The sequence below is a fragment of the Carlito syrichta genome, unplaced genomic scaffold (assembly GCF_000164805.1).
Source record: "Carlito syrichta isolate Samal-C Ts95f unplaced genomic scaffold, Tarsius_syrichta-2.0.1 Scaffold302384, whole genome shotgun sequence".
NCBI classification, from domain to species: Eukaryota; Metazoa; Chordata; class Mammalia; order Primates; family Tarsiidae; genus Carlito; species Carlito syrichta.
Window position 1 is genome coordinate 406,415 of NW_007246480.1, and position 23,103 is coordinate 429,517.

The following is a 23,103-nucleotide window of genomic DNA, read 5'->3' on the forward strand; positions in this document are numbered from 1 at the left end:
CCCGCGGGCTCAGGCAGTCCACTCACCTCAGCCTCCCAAGGCTGAGCCACTGAGCCCGGCTAATAGCAATTTTTTATACTTATTGCCTTTTAACTTTTTTTTATGATTGGAAAATATAGTTGATTTAGAAAGTAAATTAGAAAGAAATTGATTGATTCACCTCCCCAAGGGAGAAGAGAGATCCAAAGCTAGTGAACATGGTGACCGTAGCTCAAAGAGCCACATGGACATACCAGAGTTTAACAAAGCAATGGCTAGGAGGAAAGAGAGAGGCGATGCACCTCTCCAAGGTAGGAAAGGGAGCCAAAGCTTAGGAAACATGGCAGGCAGCCATAGCTCAAGGAACACATGGCCACACCAGAGTCTAGTAAAGCAGTGGCCACCTTTCAACTTCTAAGGCATCAAATTTGTAGAGTATCGTTGATTATATTCACCTGAATTTCCTGATGACCTGAGAGAGAGAGTGTGTACACAGTTGCTGTCATCCCCATGTTCCATGTGAGGACACGGATTTGGAAATGTGTTCCTTATTGGAGGAAACAAAGCTTCCGTTGTGTTCCAGTCAGGTCCATCAGGTGCATTTTTGAAAAATGCAAGCAGCTGTGGGAGAGAACACAGGCATGTGGAGTAGATCTGGGCCTCCCAAGAGCTCAACCCCAGTAGGACGTGAACTTTTGGTGATGAGGTGGCACACATGATGCCTATCTTTGGACGTGTTTTTGACAGTTCTGACAGTCACAGTCTTTGGAATAATCCCTTCCTATTTCCTTCTCCTGTGATCTGCACACAACCCCTGAGCAAATGTGAGGCCTGTGTGTGTGTGGATTCCACATCTGCAGAGCCAATGCCTGGCTATGTGAGACTCCCTAGCTTGTGGGTTCCACAGCCACAGAGCCCAGGCCTGGCCATGTGAGGCTCCTTTTCAGTTTATTTTCTTAAGACATGTGAAATCTACCAGTGAATGGGGTGAGCCCTTTCTGACTAAAACTCATGCATCAACCTTGAAAACATCCTTATGAAATAGGGAACTGTCTTTTTCAAAACCGTAAGTACAGCGCGATTCTGCCTTTTCTCCACAGGTAACAACGGAGGGAGTCGCTACATCGCAGGAGGCGCGGGTACTGGGAGCATCGGAGTCGGGCAGCCCTGGCAGTTTGGTGGAGGAATAAATAGTGTCTCTTACTGTAATCAAGGATGTGCTAACTCCTGGCTCGCTGACAAGTTCTGTGACCAAGCCTGCAATGTCCTGTCCTGTGGCTTTGATGCTGGTGACTGTGGGCAAGGTATTTATTGCCCAAACAAGCATAGTAAGAATAGAGGGTCCGAATCCTTGATAGGAGGAGAGCGTTCTGGATGGTGGCTGTTGTTGAAGGTAGTTATTCTCTGTGTCTTCTTTTCCAGCTTTGCTTCCAGACTAGCTGTAAGTGGAAAGTAAGAGAAGGACACAGATCATAGGAGCAATAGATACTAAAGATTGATCTTTTCTTGTTATTGCTCTAGTGTGATTTATTGTTTTGATTAAGCAGATTTACCTTAGCTGAAAGTATGTGGTGAAAGTTCAGTTTGTAAATAATAAAAGGAGATCAGTAGTTCACTAATAAGGACAGTTTGAATATTGGATCTTGTTGATAGTTTCTTTCTGGAGGTCATTTCGGCAAAATATTTTCTTTTCCAAATGGACAAAAAGGAGAGAGAAGTTGGTAATTGGAATTTATTGTTAAGAATTATGCCATGTCTCTGTAGTGAGTCAGGGTTCACATTTCATGTTAATTATTATGACTTCCTGTAGTGAAATGAGCCCTATACCAGTAGCTATTGTATTAGAATTTCTGATTATTTTGAAATTAAAATCACTCTTAGAAAATGAAAACTCGGACCCAAAGAATTAAAGGAAAGGGAGGAAACAAATGTGTAGTCTGAAAAAAATCCTATTTGTATTTTTTCCTCCAGATCATTTTCATGAGTTGTATAAAGTAACTCTCCTCCCAAACCAGACTCACTATGTTATTCCAAAAGGGGAATGCCTGCCTTATTTCAGCTTTGCGGAGCTAGCCAAAAGGGGAGTTGAAGGTGCCTATAGTGACAATCCAATAATTCGACATGCTTCTATTGCCAATAAATGGAAAACCATCCACCTCATAATGCACAGTGGGATGAATGCAACCACTATACATTTTAATCTCACATTGCAGAACGCAAATGAGGAAGAGTTCAAAATCCAGATAACAGTAGCTGTGGATACGAGGGAGGCTCCAAAACTGAACTTGACGGTCCAGACAGCTCATGAGAATGTGGCTAGCCCCATAACACTTCTTCCAGAGGCAGAAATCCTTTTTGAGGATATTCCTGCAGAAAAACGCTTCCCAAAGTTCAAGAAGCGTGATGTTAACACAACACAGAGGTTCCAGGAGGAAGTGAAAATTCCCCTGGTGAATACTTCACTCCTTCCAAAGGAGGCCCAGTTGAGTCTCCGCAACCTGGATGTGCAGCTGGAGCAGGGAGACATCACTTTGAAAGGGTACAATTTGTCCAAGTCAGCCTTGCTGAGGTCGTTTCTAGTGAACTTACAGGATGCTAAAGTAAAAATGAATCAAGCTATAACAACAGATAAAATAAATGACAGTTTGGCAGCTCCCCCGGAGAAACAGATTTACAAAAGCATCTTGCCAAACAGCTTAGAAGGGTTGGAAAGATCACAGAGGTCAACTCTGCCAGCAGTGACAGTAGGCGCGAATGGTCAGCATCAGGGTCAGAATCCACCCCTGGACTTGGAGACCAAAGCAAGATTCAGACTGGAGGCTCACACCCAAAAAGCCATGGGTGGGAGTGTGTTGAAAGAAAAGCTCCCATCTCTGATTGTTCTGGAAAACCAGGTCATGAAAGAAAAGAAAATCATCAGGAAAGATGAAGAAAAAGAAAGACTGGAGGAAAACGGTAACAATCCCCCAGATGTTAGTGAGGTGCTACCTGGAAGGAAGCTGCAGCATTACATGGAAGGGTCCCCGGGCTTTCTGCCATGGGAGAAAAAGAAGTATTTCCAAGATCTTCTTGATGTAAGTTGCATCCAGCCTTATTTTTTCTCATGCTCAGGAAAAATGAGTAGCCTTTTCAGTGACAAGGTGATAATAGCTGCCATTTCTTCAGTGCTTCCCTGTGCCAGCCACTGAACTAGGTGCTTTCCTTACACAGTTTCACTTAATTTACCCAACAACCCTAACAATAAGATGCCGTTTGGGGGTGTTCACTCTTTTAGGAAATAGCACTAGTGTTAGTGAGCAGGGGTTTAGCTCGGGGCCTGGGCTGAGGAGGGTGAGCAGGGTGGCATCTTGTGTCTGCTTGTATGTCAGATCTGACCTTCTTCTAGCTTCATTCATGATAAAGCCTGAGGTTCAGTGAAGCTCACGTGCATCCCACATTACAACAAGTCAGCATGAGCCAAGCACCAGAGCTGGAGTGATTTTCCTTGTACACGGCCTCCCCCATGACCTGGTGTCACTTGTACCTCTTCTGAGTGCTGGCATGGTGCTACCCACGGGGTCGCAGGGTGACTGGAACACAGCCGCTGCTCACGGACATGCAGAAACCAGTGGGGAGACATGTTTGTGGGCAGATGACTGAGGAAGCAAGGAGAAAAGTATCTCTTTGAGGTGTGGGAGAGGAGAACTCCTAAGCTCTGCCTGGAGGCATTAGGGACACCACCATGAGGAAGTGCCCTGTGAGCTGACCTTTGACAGGGTGGGAATTGACAGGCTAAGAGGAATCCTGTGGTCTAGGCTGGATAGTGAAGACACAGGGCCACAAGTGGACACTGAATGGGAGAACAGAGGGTAGAGGGGACTGTGTCTTGTTCCTCTCCATGTTTCAGGGCATGTCTTGTTCCTGGCATATTAGGCATTTACAAATCATTGAATAAAGGACTGCAGAGTCCTTGCCTCTCTTTCCTCACTTTTTCTTCTTTACTTAAAAAAAGTTTACAAAAGCACCATAGGCTAATGGTAAAGCTTCCAAGAAATTAAAAAATACACAGTATAAAGGGAAAGATCTTCCTTCCTTAGTCTCCCTCCTTGAGATAATCACTCCTAATAGTTTGATGGGCATCCTTCCGATATTTTTTTCATAGGAATGTAGGCATACTAGCTATGTAGTTTCTCGTTTGCAACAGGAAATTACATGCTATGTACATTTCTCTGTAGTTGCCTTTCACTTAGTAGTATGTGGGCAAACTACCCATGTTAGTGCCAGTGTTCTTTTTATTTTATTTTTTTTATAATGACTAGTTCTCACTACGTTGCCCAGGCTGGTCTCAAACTCCCGGGCTCAAGCAGACCTCCTGCCTTGGCCTCCCAGAGTGCTGAGATTATAGGTGTGGGCCACCACGCCTGGCCCAATATTATTATTATTATTTTTTGAGTTGGAGTCTCTGTTGCCCAGGCTGGAGTGCAGTGTCACGCTCACAGCCACCACAGCCTCCATCTGCTGGACTCAGGTGATCCTTCTACCTCAGCCATCCAGGTAGCTGGAACTACAGGTGTGTACCACCATACCCAGCTAATTTTTTGATTTACTGTGGAGATGAGATCTCACCAAGCTTCCCAGGCTGATCTTGAAATTCTGGGCTCAGGCAGTCTTCTCGCCTCTGCCTCCCAAAGTGTTGGGATTACAGGCGTGAACCCAGCCCAGTGTTCTTTTTAATAGCTATGAGTTATTTCCAATGTTTTGCAATTATAGATAATGTTGCAGTAAGTATTCTTGTATCTTGCACTTGTGTAAGTGTTGCTTTCTGTAGATGGAATTACTAGGTTAATGGATCTGGTGTGTATAAATCTTAAATTCTTCCTTCTAAAATGTTGTAGCACATTATATTTCCACAGGTAGTATACAGGAGTGCTTGATTAGTTATAGCTGAGCCAACACCAGTTCATATCAATCTCTGCATTTTTATCAGTTTGAGAAGCAAAAATAGTTCTTTTGTAAAGTGCGTCTGAATTTTTTGCCAATTTCTTTGCCCATTTAGTTCTGCCTCTTACTGATTTTGATTGTATGATACTAGTACTATTATATGGTAGAAACCAAATTTTTTTCTAGTCCTTGTGTTCAAAACTCAAGAACTTGCTGCTTTGATATCACTTGCAGAAATAGCTTGATAATGAAAGTACTACCAAATTTATATGTAAATAAATTTTCTAGATGTTGCATTGAATGGACTCTGAAATCTCATGATCAGTGAGTGAGTCCTTGAAGAATACCTTGTGAGTAGACCTCCGCCATACAACTGTTCTCAAGCCAATGTTAGTGACACACCACAATCCAGTTCAGTCAGTCCTGCCCGTAAGGTCCTTCTGGTCACTTGTTAGTGTGCATTTCATTTGCCCCTCATAGAGAGTTAGTGACTAGTTTTTACCACATACATAAAATGGTACATTTCTCTCTTGTTAACAAAGTGCACTTGTACACTAAACATATTGCTGTGCCATGTGGGATTCTCTTTTCAGGAAGAAGAGTCATTGAAGATACAGTTGGCATACTTTACTGACAGCAGAAATGCTGGGAGGCAGCTAAAAGATACATTTGCCGACTCCCTCCGATACGTAAACAAAATTCTAAATAGCAAGTTTGGATTCACATCTCGGAAGGTCCCTGCCCATATGCCTCACATGATTGACCGAATTGTTATGCAAGAACTGCAAGATATGTAAGTCTGGCTTGTGTTTGAGTTGTTGGCATCTGCTCAGAGCTAAGATTACTTGAAATTTCTGTGTTTACTGGGCTAAGTTTATGCCTCCAACATTTGATGATTAATATATTAAAGGTATTATCTAAATAAGCGGGAGGAAAAAAAAATCTATCGTCACAATTTTTTTTTTTTGAGTTGGTGTCTCACTCTGTTGCCTAGACTGGAGTGCAGTGGCACGGTCATGACTCACCACAGTCTTCACCTCCTGCACTCAGGTGATCCTCCCCGCTCAGCCTCCTGAGTAGCTGAGACTATAGGCACGAACCACCAAATCCAGCTAATTTTTTTTTTTTTTCGAGTTGGAGTCTCACTCTGTTGCCCAGACTGGAGTGCAGTGGCCGCTCCCAGCCACCGCAGCCTCTACCTGCTGGGCTCCGGCGATCCTTCTGCCTCAGCCTTCCAAGTAGCTGGAATTACAGGCGCGCGCTACCTCGCCCGGCTAATTTTTTGATTTTATTGTAGAGATGATGTCTCGCCTGCCCGGGCAGGTCTCGAACCTACAGACTCAGGCAATCCACTCACCTCAGCCTCCCAAAGGCACGGGATTACAGGCTGAACCACCGAGCCCGGCAATCCAGCTAATTTTTAAATTTTTTGTAGAGATGAGGTTTTACTAAGTTGCCTAGGCTGGTCTTAAACTCCTGGGCTCAAGCAATTCTCCTGCTTCAGCTTTCCAGAGTGCTGGGATTACAAGTGTAAGCCTAGCCTGTCTCCACAAATATTAGAAGCCCTACATATTCTGAATACCTAGTACTCATTATGTGTTATATCTGGGCAGGTTCCCTGACGAATTTGACAAGACGTCATTTCACAAAGTGCGCCATTCTGAGGATATGCAGTTTGCCTTTTCTTATTTTTATTATCTCATGAGTGCAGTTCAGCCACTGAATATATCTCAAGTCTTTGATGAAGTTGATACAGACCAATCTGGTGTCTTGTCTGACAGAGAAATCCGAACGCTGGCTACCAGAATTCACGAACTACCTTTAAGTTTGCAGGTGTTGTGTTGTTTTATTCTAAATTTTGTGACATTTAAAATGAAAATTTTAATTCTGATGGTGTCTCTTTTTCCCCCAATTAGTGGAAGTAAAAATAATTCTTAATATTTAATGTGGGTATTCGTAACTATTTTTAGTGCCAGAATTACAACCAGATTTGAAGTTTTATGGGATGGCTTTTGCAGCTTTTTAGTAGGGGCAGATCTTGTGTAATCTGGAGAAGAACCAGGCCTTACTGCATGTAAGTTTCTTGTGGCATGTTCAGTCTTGGGCTTAGCTGTGGCTGCCTGGAGACCTCAGCCAGGCCTTGCATCATGGCATTCTCTAGTCCCAGGAATAGGAACTCATGGAGGGGGCTGAGATGAAGCCACTGCAGGGCATCCCCTCTCAGGATTCCTGGGACCTCCTTGTGTAAAAATGGTGTCTCAAGGCTTTTACTTTGAGATGAGGATGAAATACTTACATTGTCTCATTTTGATTTTTTTAGGCTGCCTTTATCTTAAGAATCATATAGTCATACCTCTTTGAAGATAGCATTTAAACCATTTTTGGAGATTTTCTATATCATCATTTTTATTTTTATAACCACAGTCATTATTTATAATGGACATAACAGGTTTATCTTTTTATTTTTGCTTTCTTAGGATCTGACAGGTCTGGAACACATGTTAATAAATTGTTCAAAAATGCTTCCTGCCAATATCACTCAGTTAAACAGTATTCCACCAACTCAGGAAGCTTACTATGATCCCAATCTGGTAAGTGACATGGGTTCCTTTTATGTACAATAGAAAATACATCCTTATCAGATGTTATTTATACCATTTCTGTATATCACTTTGGAGGCTAGAGAAAGGCTGTATTTGTATGTCTTTGGTGCAAAATAGTAGCACCACTAATCCAGAGTCATTCATATCTTGCTGTGGAATCATCCTCCATTGATATCCAAGCCTGTATTCAGATTAGTTGCTTATATTCCAGAAGCAGACATCCTGTTTACCAAGGATGGCAGAAAATAGCCCCAGAGTATTTGGAATGTCTTTTGGCAGAAGTAACTTGAAAACTGTTGATTGTAAGTGACATTCTAGTCTCAGAGAAGTTTAAATGTGAAAAAAAGTCTTATAATTGGTGAAACAGAGCATAATATAATACTTTTTAAAAAAAATCGGAGTCTTACTCTGTTCCTCAGGCTGGAGCGCAGTGGCACATTCATGATTCACTGCAGCCTTGGCCTCCTGGGCTCAGGAGATCTTTCCACCTCAGCCTCCCGAGTAGCTGTGACTACAGACACATGCCACCACATCCAGCTATTTTTTTTTATTTTTTGTAGAGAACGAGGTCTCACTATGTTGCCCATGCTAGCCTCAAACTCTTGGGCTCAAGGAGTCCTCCTGCCTTGGCCTCCCAAAGTGCTGGGATTACAGGCGTGAGTCACTTCACTTGGCTGCAAGTATAATACAGTTGTTAACATGTTTACTGTTAATTTTTGCTGATTTATGGAAAAACGTAATGCTTACAGAAATAAAATTAAGTAGGGGAAAATGGGTAATACCATATACAGTACACAATGTGATTTGAACTATAGAAAACTCCCTAATACCCCCTTCCCGTCACACACACACACAACATATGCACACATGCCCCACGCCCCACATACCCCAAAGATAACAGAAATGATAATAGGTTAAATCTAGGTAGTTTTTAAATATCCTTTTTTTTTAACACTGGCATTTCCCATATTTTCTACAAGGAACAGCTTTTGCTTTCATAATGAGAATGAAATGTTATTTTTAAAAATTTACTATTTGCAAATCTTCCAACCATCTTCAAATAATGAGAATAGATAAGACACTTATAAGTGACTATAGGAAAGAGTAATAAAGCCACTTAAAATGTGGTTCCTGAAGTAAGAAAACCATCCATGTAGCCTGTGTTGTGCACATTGGGGACCGCCTGTCGGCACTCACAGACAAAGCCTAAGTGTTGCCAGTCACGTGGGGTTAGCTTAGCACATGACAAGGATTGGTCCATGGCTTTGTGCCACTTAAAAGCCAGTTCTCTAAGTATTCTAAAAGTTAGAACTACAAAATTACCAAAGTTGAGAGAAGTAGAGGAGGAAGACCTGATGTCAGCTCTGCAGGAACTCACTCTAGCGGGGCAAGTAGGTGTGTGTGTCAGCAGGTGGAGACTGTGTATGTTTGTGTGTATGTGTGTGTGTGTGCGCACGCGTGTGTGCGTGTGGGCGTGCCTGACCCGGAGGTGTGATTTGCGGGAGGCCTTGTGGAGCTGGCGGGCAGTCAGGCTGGTGCAGGGGAGCAGCTCCTCCATGTTCATCAGTGGTTTCTTCTGGATCTTCAGCATAGTGCAGCTGGATTAAGTGCTTCAGGTTTGTGAGAGATGCTTTGTACACCCGGACTGTTACATAAATATGAGTAATTGTTTGCCATTGTGTTCTTAATGACTAAAAAGGTGTATATGTAATCATATACTGGAGGTGTTTCTCCTGCCCCAAGAGATATAGAACCAAGCTTATAACAATTAGAAATGAGGCCAGGCTCAGTGACTCAGCCTGTAATCCCAGCACTTTGGGAGGCCGAGGTGAGTGGATTGCCTGAGCCCGTGGGTTTGAGACCAGCCTGGGCAACTTGGTGAGACCTCATCTCTACAATAAAATAAAAAATAGCCAGGTGTGGTAGCGTGCGTCTATAGTTTCGGCTACTCGGAAGGCTGAGATGGAAGAATCTCTAGAGCCCAGAAGGTGGAGGCTGTGGTGGCCGTGAGCGTGCGTGCCATTGCACTCCAACCTGGGCAAAGGAGTGAGACTCCAACTCAGAAAAAAAAAAAATTAGAAATGAGATTATGTAGTGTAAAGAACTTTCTCAGTTATAATACTTTTTAAACAGTATAAAATTTGGAGTAACCTGAACCCTGACAAAGCTAATACAATCAACTCTAAATCATCCAGAGTTAATGATATTGTTTAATTTTTTTCTTTTTTACATCTGTGTATTTGTCAAGATAATTAAAATTTCTACATGATATTGGGGATCTGGGCACATCCTTTCTCCTTGGGTGAGGCGTGGGAGTAGGTGCCTGTGAGCTGCAGGCCTCCCTAACTTGTCTTATCCCCGTCTTCTTCATGGGCACCCCAGAATGTGGCTTGCACAGAGGAGGAGGGAGGAGAAAAGGTGTTTTGGCCTTCAGCCTCCCTCCTTAACTGCATCTCTCTGGTCTCTGCTTTCTTTGAGATGACACAGGGGCATGCTGGAGGGCTGCTTCTAGGCTGCTGATGAGCCCCTGGTGCCGGGAATCTATCTCAGCTCTCACCCCGTTTCTCTTTTGCTCACTTGCATCTCCATGTATGTCCTTTTCACTTGTCTGTTTTCCTCCTCTGGTCTTCCTTCACTTGGCAAACTTTTTTTTTGTTTGTTTGTTTTGGTTTTTTGAGTTGGAACCTCACTCTGTCGCCCAGACTGGAGTACAGTGGCCGCTCCTGGCCACCGCAGCCTCCACCTGCTGGGCTCCGGCGATCCTTCCGCCTCAGCCTTCCGAGTAGCTGGAATTACAGGCATGCGCTACCACGCCTGGCTGCTTTTTGATTTATTGTAGAGATGAGGTCTCACTGCCCAGGTGGGTCTCGAACCCGTGGGCTCAGGCAATCCACTCACCTCAGCCTCCCAAAGGCACGGGATCACATGCTGAGCCACCGAGCCCGGCTCTCTTGGCGAACTTTAGGTTCCTAGTAAGATTTTATGTTACCATCTGCACTTCTGTAAAATGTGCTAAAGTGGGTGTTTCTAAAGAAAGATGATATCTGCATGGAAGTTAATTCATCTTGCCTTGTGATAGCCACCGTGAAGACCGGGTTTAGTTTTCTTTTGAAATATATACATCTTCATTTGTTAGAGTAATAGTGTAGTGTTTGCTGAATTTCTGGCATGATGTTTAGAGTCAGCAATATCCTTTGAGAGCTGAGAATTAAATAAGTAAGGCTGCTTTGCTGGCAATTATAAAATGCATGCAATTAAACTGTTCAGAGCATAGTTTTTTTGTGTGTATTAGAAATTAACTTTTTTCTGAAAAATATTGTGACATCATATTAAGAGTGTTTTACTAGATAGGGTGGTGTAATGTGTGATTAAGATAAAACTTTATTTACAAAAACAGATGACTAGCCTGTGGGCTGTAGTGTGTAACTTGGATTTTTAGAAATATTGCATTAGAATATTTGTCTTGATTTGAGCTTCTGGTGCCCCTTGGGTTTTGCACCTGAGGTGATTGTTGCACTCTCCGACCCTGTCTCTGCCCTGATGTAATAATGTCTGACCAATTTGTGCTTTCTCACAGCCACCAGTCACCAAAAGTCTAGTAACCAACTGTAAGCCAGTAACTGACAAAATCCATAAGGCATATAAGGACAAAAATAAATACAGGTAAGTGGTACATTTATTTCCTCTTTTTTATTTTAAGAATAATATTCATACTTTTACAATATTTTATCTGTTGAACAATCTATTTTATTTTAAGTTTATTCTTTTTCCCAGGTGAGGTGGCTCACACCTGTAGTCCCAGCACTTTGGGAGGCAGTGGCAAGAGGATTGACTGAGCCCAGGGGTTCGAGACAGCCTGGACAACTTGGCGAAACCTCGTCTCTGCAATAAATTAAAAAAAAAAAAAAATGAGCTGGATGGTTCCCACTACTTGGAAAGTTGAGATGGAAGGATCACCTGAGCCCAGCAGATCAAGGCTGAGATGGCCATGAGCATGCATACTGCACTCTAGCCTGGGCAACAGTGAGACTCCAACTCAAAATAATAATAGTAAATAAATAAATTTGTTTTTTTGAGTCAGGGTCTCACTTTGTCACCCAGACTGGAGTGCAATGGCATTATCACAGCCACCATAGCCTTGACTGAACTCAGGTGGTCCTTCTGCCTCAGCCTTCCAAATAGCTGGAACCATAGACATGTACCACCATGCCTGGCTAATTTTTATTTATTATAGAGACGAGGTCTCGCCATATTGCTCAGGCTGATCTTGAACTCCTGAGCTCGGACAATGCTCTTGCCTCTGCCTTCCAAAATGCTGGGGTTGCAGACGTGAGCCACCACTCCCAACCACTCAAGTTTTAAGGATTTTGTTCCTATTGAATTTTTTTCTTTTTTTGGCTCTGTTACCCAGGCTGGAGTGCAGTAACATGATTATATCTCACTGAAGCCTTGAACTCGTGCCTCAGCCTCTCAAGTAACTGAGACTACAGTCATGTACCACCATGCCTGACTAATTATTATTATTATTATTTGTAGAGGCAGGGTCTTACTATATTGCCCACGTTGGTCTCCAACTTCTGACCTCAAGTGATCTTCCCATCTCAGCCTCCCCAGTCATACTGAAATTTCATTTTTTCATATCTACATAAATATTTAAACTCTTTAAATATGTTTTGCTAATTAGGTTTGAAATTATGGGAGAAGAAGAAATTGCTTTTAAAATGATCCGTACCAATGTTTCTCATGTGGTTGGCCAGTTGGATGACATAAGAAAAAACCCCAGGTACTGATTTTTAAATATTGTTTTTAATTATGGAAGTTAAATGCAGAAGGACTCCAGAAAAGGGAGTGACTTGTTTCTGTTTAGAGCAGACACAAAGGCCTGATGGTAGAGGTAGTGTTTGAGCTGTGCTTGACTGAGACAGTAGTTGTGAACTGAGGTTGGGTCGCCCCATGCAATGGGACTAGCCTGGATGTCTAGGAGTTCAGTTCTAATGAGCTCTTCAGAAAGGCTTAAGGGCAGATTGTGGGGAGGTGAGGCCAGGCAGCTGGACTCTCTCAGCATTTCTGAAAAGGTGCTTCCAGAGGAGTTGTTTTGGTGGTTAGGTTTATTTTAGCAATTTAAAGTAAAGTTCAGATTAGCTTCTGAGGAAAAAGAAATGTTGCCATAGCTGTGAAAATTCAGTCCACTCCAGCCATTCTTTCGGGATGAATACATTTGCAGGGTTACATAGCCTTAAAAATGTCCAGTCCCAGCACCATGTCACCTTCAACTGGTTGGATAAAATTGGCTAAAAGTAGCATTTTTGAGGGTTTTTTTTTTAACTTTAGTGGGAAATAGTCGTTTTATCAGTTTCTTTGGGGGAAAAAGGCATCAGCATATAAAATTGGATATTTTATTTATTTATTTATTTATTTGTTTTTTGAGTTGGAGTCTCACTCTATCGCACAGACTGGCCACGCAGCCTCGACCTGCTGGACTTTGACGATCCTTCCGCCTCAGCCTTCCAAGTAGCCAGAATTACAGGCATGTGCTACCACGCTCGGCTGATTTTTTGATTTATTGTAGAGATGTGGTCTTGCTGCCCAGGTGGGTCTCGAACCCGTGGGCTCAGGCAATCCACTCACCTCAGCCTCCCAAAGGCGCAGGATTACAGGCTGAGCCACCAAACCCAGCTATGAATAATTTCTAGATATTTTAAAGCCGTGGTATTTTTTCTACAGATCCTATTCTTGTTTGGAGGAAAAAGAAATTTGAATTTTTAGAAAAATAAAAATATCTTTAATGCTTGCTTATTGCTTATTTAGTGTCTTTAGTAATCCTGTAAATACTTGATTTCTTAGAAAATAACAAATATAGCCGGGCTCTGTGGCTCAGCCTGTAATCCTGCGCTTTTAGGAGGCCTAGGTGAGTGATTTGCCTGAGCCCGCGGATTCGAGACCCGTTTGGGCAACTTTGCAAGACCTCGTCTCTACAACAAATCAAAAAAATTAGCCGGGTGTGGTAGTGCACGCCTGTAGTTCCAGCTACTTGGAAGGCTGAGGCGGGAGGCTCACCGGAGCCCAGCAGGTCGAGGTTGCGGTGGCTGGGAGTGTGCCACTGCACTCCAGTCTGGGCGATGGAGTGAGACTCCAACTCAAAAAAAAACAAAAAAAAAAAAACAAAAAGAAAATAACATATTTTCCATAAGCCAAGCAAACAATAAGCTACAGTAATGAATAATTACCCAGCTTATAGCTCTCTTTGCACATGCTGTGTCCTCTGCCTGAAATGAACTGCTCTAATTTTCAAAAAAATAACCTTACATTTTTGGAACTCATTTTGTTGGGGGCACAGAATTCCCCCATCCTGTTGATGTGCTCTCAGTCATTGGCAATCTGTAGTGATCACATGTGAGAATTGCCAACTTTTGTGTAACCTGTACTTGTGTCTTTGTGCCAGGTTTGGAAGTTGTTGGGTGAGAGAATTCATAGACATCTTCATGGTACTTCAAGGGACGGGCTCTAGTAAAAAGACATGGCAAGCCATTGTCCACAGTTTGCCAGGCCCAGCTGCCTAGGTACTATTCAGTACCTAAACAGATTTTAGCATTTCTGATGCTTATATGTGGGTTTTTTGGGTTTTTTTGTTTTTTTGTGTGGGTTTTTGTTTTGAGTTGGAGTTTCACTCTCACCCAGGCTGGAGTGCAGTGGCACACACATGGCCACTGCAGCCTCGACCTGCTGGTCTTAGGTGATCCCTTCGCCTCAGTCTTCCACTGTAGTAGTGGGAACCACAGGTATGTGCCACCAGGGCTGGCTAAATTTTTGGATTTATTATAGAAATGAGGTCTCACCAAGTTGCCCAGGTAGGTCTAGAACCCGTAGGCTCAGGCAATCTCACCTTGGCCTCTTGAAGTGCTGGGATTATAGGCAGGAGCTACCTCGCCCGGCCTTTTGACTCATTTGTTTACTATGTTTTGTTTTGCTTTTATGAAGGATTAGACATGGTAAACTAGTCTTTTAAATTGGCGTCAGCTTTAAGGACATGTTGATTCCATTAACAAAAAAAACCAAGACTAGGCAGTATCTAGGCCTAGTTTGTTTCTGTCCTCCTCAGCTCTGCCTCCTGCTCGTGTTGGCTTCATCCTCAGGCCACAGACCATTAACATCTATTCGAGGACTTTCACTTGGATTAAACAGTGCAGTCCAATAAATAGCCTATTTTCAAATTTCCCCAGTTGCCTCCAGTTACCTGTTAGAGCTGTTATCGGGTTTGTGCTAGTTTTTGATCCAGGATACAATCAAGGCTTATGTGTTACATGTGGTTGACATACCTCTTTAGTGTCCTTTAATTTAAGGCAATCTTCAGCCAGGCAGGGTGGCTCAGGCCTGTAGTTGCAACACTTTGGGAGGCCGAGGTGGGAAGATCGCTTGAGACCAGCCTGGGCAACATAGTGAGACCTTGTCTCTACGAAAAATTTAACAAATTAGCCATACATGGTGGCATGTACCTGTAATCCCAACTACTCAGGAGGCTGAAGTGGGAGGATCGCTTGAACCCAGAAGGTTGAAGCTGCAGTGAACTGTGTATGTTATTGTACTCCAGCCTGGGCAACAGAGTGAGACCCTGACTCAAAAAATAAAATAAAGCAGTTCCCAAGTTTAGAGAATAGATAGTATGATGATGTTTCAAATACTCATCATTTGTTTTCAACAGGAATCAATCTGTATTTGGTCTTTTTTCATCTAAACACACCTACATTTTTACCACCACTTCCTGATTAAGTAAATCTCAAACATTGTATCATTTATCTGTCCATTTTTCTGTGTATATCTCTAAAATATAAGGATTCTTAAAAAATACAACCACACCATCATTATCGCCTTAAAAATTGGTGATCCCTTAATGTGAACTACCTGGTCAGTGTACACCTTTCCCCAGTTACCTTTCATAAACATTGTGTGTTTTTTGGTTTTTAAGTTTGTTGGTTTGAAGTGTTATCAAATAAATCCATTGGAGTACATGGATTTCCCCCGATTCTCTTTTTTTACTTTATTTTTTTATTTTTTTTGGAGTAGGAGTCTCGTTCTGTTGCCCAAACTGGAGTGCAGTGGCATGCTCATGGCCACCTCAGCCTCACCTGCTGGGCTCAGGTGATCCTTCTGCCTCCGCCTTCCAAGTAGCTGGAACCATAGGCATGCACCATCATGCTTGGCTAATTTTGTTATTTATTGTAGAGTCAAGGCTTTACCATGTTGCCCAAGCTGGTCTCAAACCCCTGGACTCAGGTAATTCTCTTATCTCTGCCTTTCAAAGTGCTGGGATTACAGGCATGAACCATGGTGCCCAGCCTCTTTTTTTATTTTATGATATAGTTTTTACATGTGTATGTAAAGAAATCTGATTACAGTGTTCTGTAAATTTCTTATGCCTTGTACCTTTCTGATCATGTCTCAGTTGTTTAACTTGTTTCGGTGTCCTCTGTATTTCTCAGAATTGGTGGTTGGATCTGAAAGCTATCTCAGATTTAGTTGATTTTTTTTTTTAATCTCAAAAGCTTCAGAGTATGCTTTAAAAAAAAAAATTAGCAAATCTACTTCAAAAGTGTTGTCATCCCTATCTACCATTTTAATGGGCTCTCAGTTTAGTGACTTTTGTCTTGTGGAGAACTTGAAACAAGTAGGGAAGCACCACCATAATCTGCTTTTTACCAGAATTCTGGCATCTTACAGCTTGGTTACAGACATGATAAGTAGAAATCATCAGTTTCTCTCTCGATTCTTTTTTTTTTTGAGTCAGAGTCTGTCTGTCACCCAGAATGGAGTGCAGTGGCATGCCCATGGCCGCTGCAGCCTTGACCTGCTGGGCTCAGGTGATCCTTCTGCCTCAGCCTTCCAAGAAACTGGAACTACAGGCATGCGCTACCACACTCGGCTAATTTTTTTTTTTTTTTTAATTGTAGAGATGAGGTCTCACCAAGTTCCCAGGCTGGTCTTGAACCTGTGGGCTCAGGCATTCCTCTCACCTCTGCCTCCCAGAGTGCTGAGATTATAGGCATTGAGCTACTGCTCCTGGCCTCTCTCGATTCTTTATATGACCATTCTTCATAATATAACATCAGTTCAGAGAACTTGGTTATAGGTACTTACTGATATTTTTCTTAGCTGCTAACAAAATATTCCAGTTAACTACATTTATTGAACACTCAACTCTGGACCCTCTAAATGGAAATCATTAAATTAATTTTCTCCCATAGCTAGAGGGCTCGTTAAAGATTCCCTACTCTAGTTCTCTTGTTTTATAGGTGAGGAATATCTAAAGAAAAGTTTTATAGAACATTTCTCCCCCAGATAGTCATATCAGCAAATGTATCAACTTGGGATAAATGTAAAGAAATCTGATTACAGTGTTCCATAGATTTCTTATGCCTTGTACCATTCTGATCGTGTCCCAGTTGTTTAACATGTTTCTGTGTCCTCTGTATTTCTCAGCATTGGTGGTTGGATCTGAAGGCTGTCTCAGATTTAGTTGATTTTTTTTTTTTTAACCTCAAAAGTTCCAGAGTATGCTTTACAAAAAAAAATTAGCAAATCTACTTCAAAAAATGTTATCATCCCTATCTGTCGTTTTAATGGGCTCTCAGTTTAGTGACTTAAAATATGTTTGGAGTCCACATTCCTTGTCTCGTTAGAGCGGATTGTCCTTATGATGGCCCTGGCCTTCTGTTATTTCAGGAAGTTTGTTTGCCTCAATGACAACATTGACCACAATCATAAAGACGCCCAGACAGTGAAGGCTGTTCTCAGGGACTTCTACGAATCCATGTTTCCCATCCCTTCCCAGTTTGAGCTGCCGAGAGAGTATCGAAACCGTTTCCTCCACATGCATGAGCTGCAGGAATGGTAAGTTCTCACGTTTTATGTGTGTTCATGTGTATGAGTGTATCTATGTACATAGATAATCTGTTAAATGATAGAATTTCTTTATTGTGTTATTTGCTCTTAATTCTTTGTAAAAAATTTTATCGAGTGTAGTAATTGAAAGACACTTACTGACATTTGAAAAAATATGTAGCTGGGTTCCTTCAGTGTAGGTGGAACTTCATTCATTTACTCAACTGTTAACTTGTATGTAGGTGAAGGGGAATACCATTGTGGAAGAGCTTGTTGTGTAGTATAAAATGAGAGGTACACAGAGTTGATGTGGGCTGAGCTGGTGATCGTAGGCCAGAGGGAGAATGGAGTTAAGTCCTGAAGACAGAATCTCAGAAAATGGAGAGCAGGGAACAGTGGGTGAAAGTTTGGAGGTGAGAATGCTCGGGGCAGTTTGGGGGCCAGCCTGGCTCAGCTTAATTCATACACTGAAATAGTGGGACTTAAGCCTGTAGAGTCTTAGGAGCCATCTCACTCAGTGCCTTATCCTCCAGACTGTCCAGTTAACCTTTGTAGCCAGCCAGAAATTTTATAATGAGTGAAGCCTTGACATTTGGTTAACTGTGGTTTAGAAATTATCTGATAGAGTTGTAAAGGATGAAAACAAGTCAAGACAAGCATCAAGGATAACATTAAAAACTTTTTTTTTTGATTCAGGATCTCACTCTCATCCAGGCTAGTATGTAGTGACATGAGCACAACTCACCATAGCCTTGATCTCCTGGGCTCAGGCAATCCTTTCACCTCAGCCTCCTGAGTAGCTGGGACTACAGGTGCAGGCCACCATGCCTGGCTCATTTTTTTTATTTTTATTTTTATATTTGTAGAGATGAGGCTATGGTTGCCTAAACTGGTCTCAGACTCTTGGGCTCAAGCAATTCTGCCTTGGCCTCCCAAAGTGCTGGAATTACAGGTGTGAGCCACCATGCCAAGCCCCAATTAACCATTTTAAATTGTTAAATTTGGTGGCATTTAGTATATTCATAATATTATGCAATCTCACTCTCTTTTTACTATTTAATTTTTTACCAAGTAGACTTATCAAGTTAGCAACATCTTTCTAATTTGAAACATTTTCATCATTCCAGAAAAACCCCATACCCATTAAGCAGTCACTCCCCATTTTCTTAACCCTCACCCCCTAGCATCCATTAATCTGCCCTCCCTTTCTCTATGAATTTGCCTTTTCTGGATATTTCCTATAAAAGGATTATACGGTATGCAACCTTTTGTGAGTGTCTTCTTCCACTTAGGGGGAAAGCATTTTTGATGTTGGAATAATCTAGGGATGCTATAAAGAGTGCTGTTTTTTGTTTTTGTTTTTTTTTAAGTTGAAGTCTCACTCTGTCGCCCAGACTGGAGTGCAGTGGCCACTCCTGGCCACCGCAGCCTCGACTTGCTGGGCTCTGGCAATCTTTCCACCTCAGTCTTCCAAGTAGCTGGAACTACAGGTGCATGCTACCACACCCAGCTAATTTTTTGATTTATTGTAGAGATGAGGTCTCACCAAGTGGCCCAGGTGGGTCTCGAACCCGCGGGACTCAGGCAATTCACTCACCTCAGCTTCCCAAAGCATGGGATTACAGGCTGAGCCACTGAGCCCGGCTAAGAGTGCTGTTTTAAACTAGAGTCATGCAAGTGGACAAGAAAAGCAAGCTGTTACAAAGGAGTCATGGTCTGAGCTTAGTGACTTACCAGATACGAGGGAGAGGAAGGCCAGACATTGCCTCAGGTTTGCCATCTGGTTGACTTAGAAAACCTGGTGCCTCTGGCCTGGAGGGAATTTGGGAAGGGTAGCTGGCTGTAGTTGTGACAGCAGTGAGAGAGGGAGTTGGCGGTAGAGAGATGCACTCTGTAGTGAGGGAAGCCTGATTCAGAAAATCGTTTCTCACAGTTGAAAAGCTTCCAGTGGAATGTATGATCCAGAGTAGGTTCTTGGTGTGAGAGAGCTCAGAGCGAGTAGCAGAGGATCATGAAAGGACATTGGAGGGCAGCGCTACACTTAGAGGGCCTGAGGAATGAGAGAAACCACCAGAGAAGACACTTGAAGTGACTCCCAGTTATCTAAGCATGTAGTTATGAGTGCACATCACACTGATGTGGTCATTGCTTTTTCTTTCTACTGTGCATAATTTTCATGCTTATATTAGTTCTACCAGCTAATGTGTTGAGTTTCTGCTGTGGGAATAATCACCCCCAGTACTGAGTGTTTGGGGAACAAGTAGCTTGCTAGGAGTGTTTCATGCACATCTTAGTTTAACTCTCCATCAATTCAGGGGTGGGTCCATTTGACCCTATTTCTAAAGAAAGGGAGCAGAGACGCAGAGAGAAAGTCACTTACAGACGGCATTTCCTCATGTGGGTGGGGAGCCCATATGGGGACCTGGTCAGTCCCTCCCTAGATCCTGGCCAGGCCTACTTACTGAGCCTTGTTCATCATCATCACTGCTGTCAGAGCAGCTGTCCTGCATCTCGAGCACCTGTTGTATTCCAGACCTTGTCCCGGGTAAAACATTTGCTCTACTCTCTGCATTTGAAGGTACTATTATTACTATGTCACAGATAAGAACTTGGTAATAGAATGCATCCTGAGAATTATGCATACTGTATAATTCTTTTATAGGAAACATCCTCTGGAACATACATTCCACTGGAAGCTTTCTGAGTTTTCTTCATCTTTCATTCTACTGCCACTGCCAACATTTAATTATGATAATTTTATCTTTCAGTGGGAAGAGTTTTGATCCTTTGCCTGCCTGCCTGTGCCAGGTGCTAGGGATACCAAGGTGAAAGTTACACCGTACCAGGCTTCAGGGCACTCTTAGTCTAGTTGGGGAGACGTGAAGGGGTCCAGCCCCGCAAGGGTCATGAGATTTCCTGAAGGAGAGACGGATAGGCAAAGGACGAAAATATTATACTTGGACACCTGCTTCCTGAACAGATGACAATTTAATGTTAGTTAACACAGAGCTTTTATACCATTCGTAAAGGGGCAAGACAAAGAAAATTCCTTCACGTACATATGCTCTACAAGTTACCACCATCTAGTGGTCTTAGCAACAAACAAGCCAAGAACCCTGTAAACATTCAGACAATGAGTCTTATTCATAAGGCCAAAGATGATAGTTTTAGTCCAAAGTCCCAAATTACAGTCCTTGAACTGTCTCCAGAAAGTTTCCAAGTGTAAAGTTCTTCATGTAGCAGTAGTTTTCCTTCTGGGGCTTTATGACCTTCAGAGCTTGTAATCGCCTTTCTTGTCCAGGTGTCTCTGTTACTTTTCTCTTATCCTACAGTGCTTATTTCTAAAGAGAACTCAAAAGAAGCTTTTAGTAATGTTTCCCAGGCCCCCAAGGTTGCTTTCTGTCTTTAGCTAAGTTATCATAAAAGTGTCTGATTAGTATATTATGAGTTCAGTGAAATCCCACTTTATAAATGTTAACTTAGAGTTTTAACTATTGAATTAAGTACAAACCTTAAAGATAATTTTTATCTTAAGTCAGTGAAAACGGTGTTATAAATCTCCTACATAACTCCTATATAAGTGTTAGAACTTATAATGAACTTACTATAAACTTGTGCTTCTAAAAAACCTTATGTCTAAACACTAAACTACATAATTCTAAATCAAATAAGGAGTGAATATACTTATATCATTTATTACTTAAGCAATATCTAGTAACTTATAACCAAGTGAAAGAAAGCATTCTTGATGTGCTTCAGAGTTTAACTCTTGCATATGTTAGAAAAGGCCAAGTGGCATAGTGGGAAAATGGAAAAATGGACCATGACATTCTCAGGTTAGCTGTGAGTACTTTGCATAAACATGCCATTTTCTTCTTCCACGACTGCACAGAATTCTTCGGTGGTATCAAACAGCAAAAGTGGAAGACAGAAGGGCCTCAGCTTCCCGGGCTTACCCTGCGGCCCGGGGTCTTCAGCCCACCAGGACCCTGTCAATCAGGTGGACCTCCAAGGCTGGCTCCCAACAGAGACGGACACTAGGCAGATGATTATGGGACAGCATGTTGAGTGGGGTTTGATTATCATTGGTGTGCAAAGGAGGAAGTGGCTGATTCTGTTAGGAGAAGATGCCATTTGGAGCTGGTTTTGTGTGTTTGCTTGTTTTTTAGTCAGTGTCTCTTGCCCAGGCTGGAGTGCAATAGCACAATCACAGTTCACTGTAGCTTCGACCTCTTGGGCTCAGGTGATTCTTCTGCCTCAGCCTCCTGAGTAACTGGGGCTACAGGTGCACACCAATCTGCCTGGCTAAATTTTGGGGTTTTTTTTTGTAGAGACGAAGTCTTATTATTTTGCCTAGGCTGGTCTTGAACTCTAGGGCTCAAGCACCCTTCCCACCTCAGCCTCCCAAAGTGATGGAACTGCAGGTGTGAGTCACTGCACCCAGCTTGGACTTGGTTTTGAATTATGAAAATGGCTTTTCTAGATTAGAAAGAACATTCCTGGTAGAAGAAATGGCATGTCCAGAGACACAGAAGTGCAAGACAGTCTTGTGTCGAGGTAAAGAAGAGCCTAAAAGGTTATGACTTAAGGAGACCTTTCTCTTTAGAGCATAGGATCCTCCTCCCCCAGAGAGATTTTTAAAAGATGTTTGTGATGATCACTGTTCATGATTTGGGATGATTACTACTAGCTGAGTGGAGGTTGGACTGGAGAGAAAGTTATTTGGAGGGGGCAGATTGTCTGGGAGCTAGAGACACGGGTTTCAGTAGTCCCGGAAACGGTCAGGATGTGAACCAAGGGCATAGCCTGGGAATAAGGAGAAACGGCAGACAGACTGCGAGAGACTCGACAGGGGACCTGGGCAGATTTTGGCAGCTACAGCTTCTTGGTGTCTTAGAGTTGGCTAAATGAAACAACTGGGATGTGTATTGCTGATGTCTGTATGTTTTTATTTTTGCAAGGAGAAGTTGTTACTGAATCGTGGGTCTTGTCTTCCAGAAATGGCAAGGAATGGGATTTCACTTCCCCTTTAGCTCAGAGGAAAAAGATTTTAGATGACTCTAAGTGTTAACACCCTAAATCCAGTTTGTGACTAACTTTACCTTCAAGGACCCAGTTGAATACGCAAGGAGTGGGCTTCAGGGTAGTTTGAGAGGGGTTTGATTTCTTTGTAGCCTGAATGGGGTGCGTCAGATGTGAGGCCGCGTCCCCTCTCGTGGCCAGCCTGCCGCCTAGAAGTGGCTGTGCCTCCCTTTCCCTCATGAATCCCCTCCATCTTTCCCTGATGTCCTGCGTTGGCCTTTACCTGAGCCCCAGAAGCCCTCTCCTTTCCTGGGAGCAGTGTGCACTGTACTGTACAGCCAGTTGTGTCTGTCTCTCGCGGTAGACTTGAGCCCTCTTCATCGGTGTTGTGCTGCCCGCGGGTCACAGTGCCTCCCTGGCAGCAGTAGGCGCTCACGGACGGGTGTGCTGGCTGGGGCTGCGCTCGCAGTCCTGGAGTCTGAGCCACTTGGCTCTTTCAGTTCCATGGCAGTTCTGAACATGCTGTTGATGTTAGATCTGCCTGAGCTGTGGGCCCATGAACAGAGGTGTGGGAGGGACAGGGGGAAGAGCCATGTGAGGGAGCACCCTTTTGGATGTGTGACCTGGAACTCAGTGCAGAGGCTGGAATGTGGTAGTGACTAGCTTGCCTTTTAGTCAGTCCATGGCCAGTGACTCCTTACTT

General features: G+C 42.9%; 1 protein-coding gene across 1 annotated transcript in view; it reads left to right on the forward strand.

The window, feature by feature from the left end:
* GNPTAB (N-acetylglucosamine-1-phosphate transferase alpha and beta subunits) overlaps positions 1-23,103 on the forward strand; it is a 69,515-nt gene that overhangs the window by 41,305 nt on the left and 5,107 nt on the right. The window contains exons 11-18 of the mRNA XM_008056505.2: positions 1,080-1,283; positions 1,951-3,053; positions 5,493-5,692; positions 6,513-6,732; positions 7,377-7,490; positions 11,080-11,165; positions 12,187-12,285; positions 17,220-17,387. Of these exons, the coding sequence (XP_008054696.2) occupies positions 1,080-1,283; positions 1,951-3,053; positions 5,493-5,692; positions 6,513-6,732; positions 7,377-7,490; positions 11,080-11,165; positions 12,187-12,285; positions 17,220-17,387 (2,194 nt within the window). The remainder of the gene's footprint in view (positions 1-1,079; positions 1,284-1,950; positions 3,054-5,492; positions 5,693-6,512; positions 6,733-7,376; positions 7,491-11,079; positions 11,166-12,186; positions 12,286-17,219; positions 17,388-23,103) is intronic.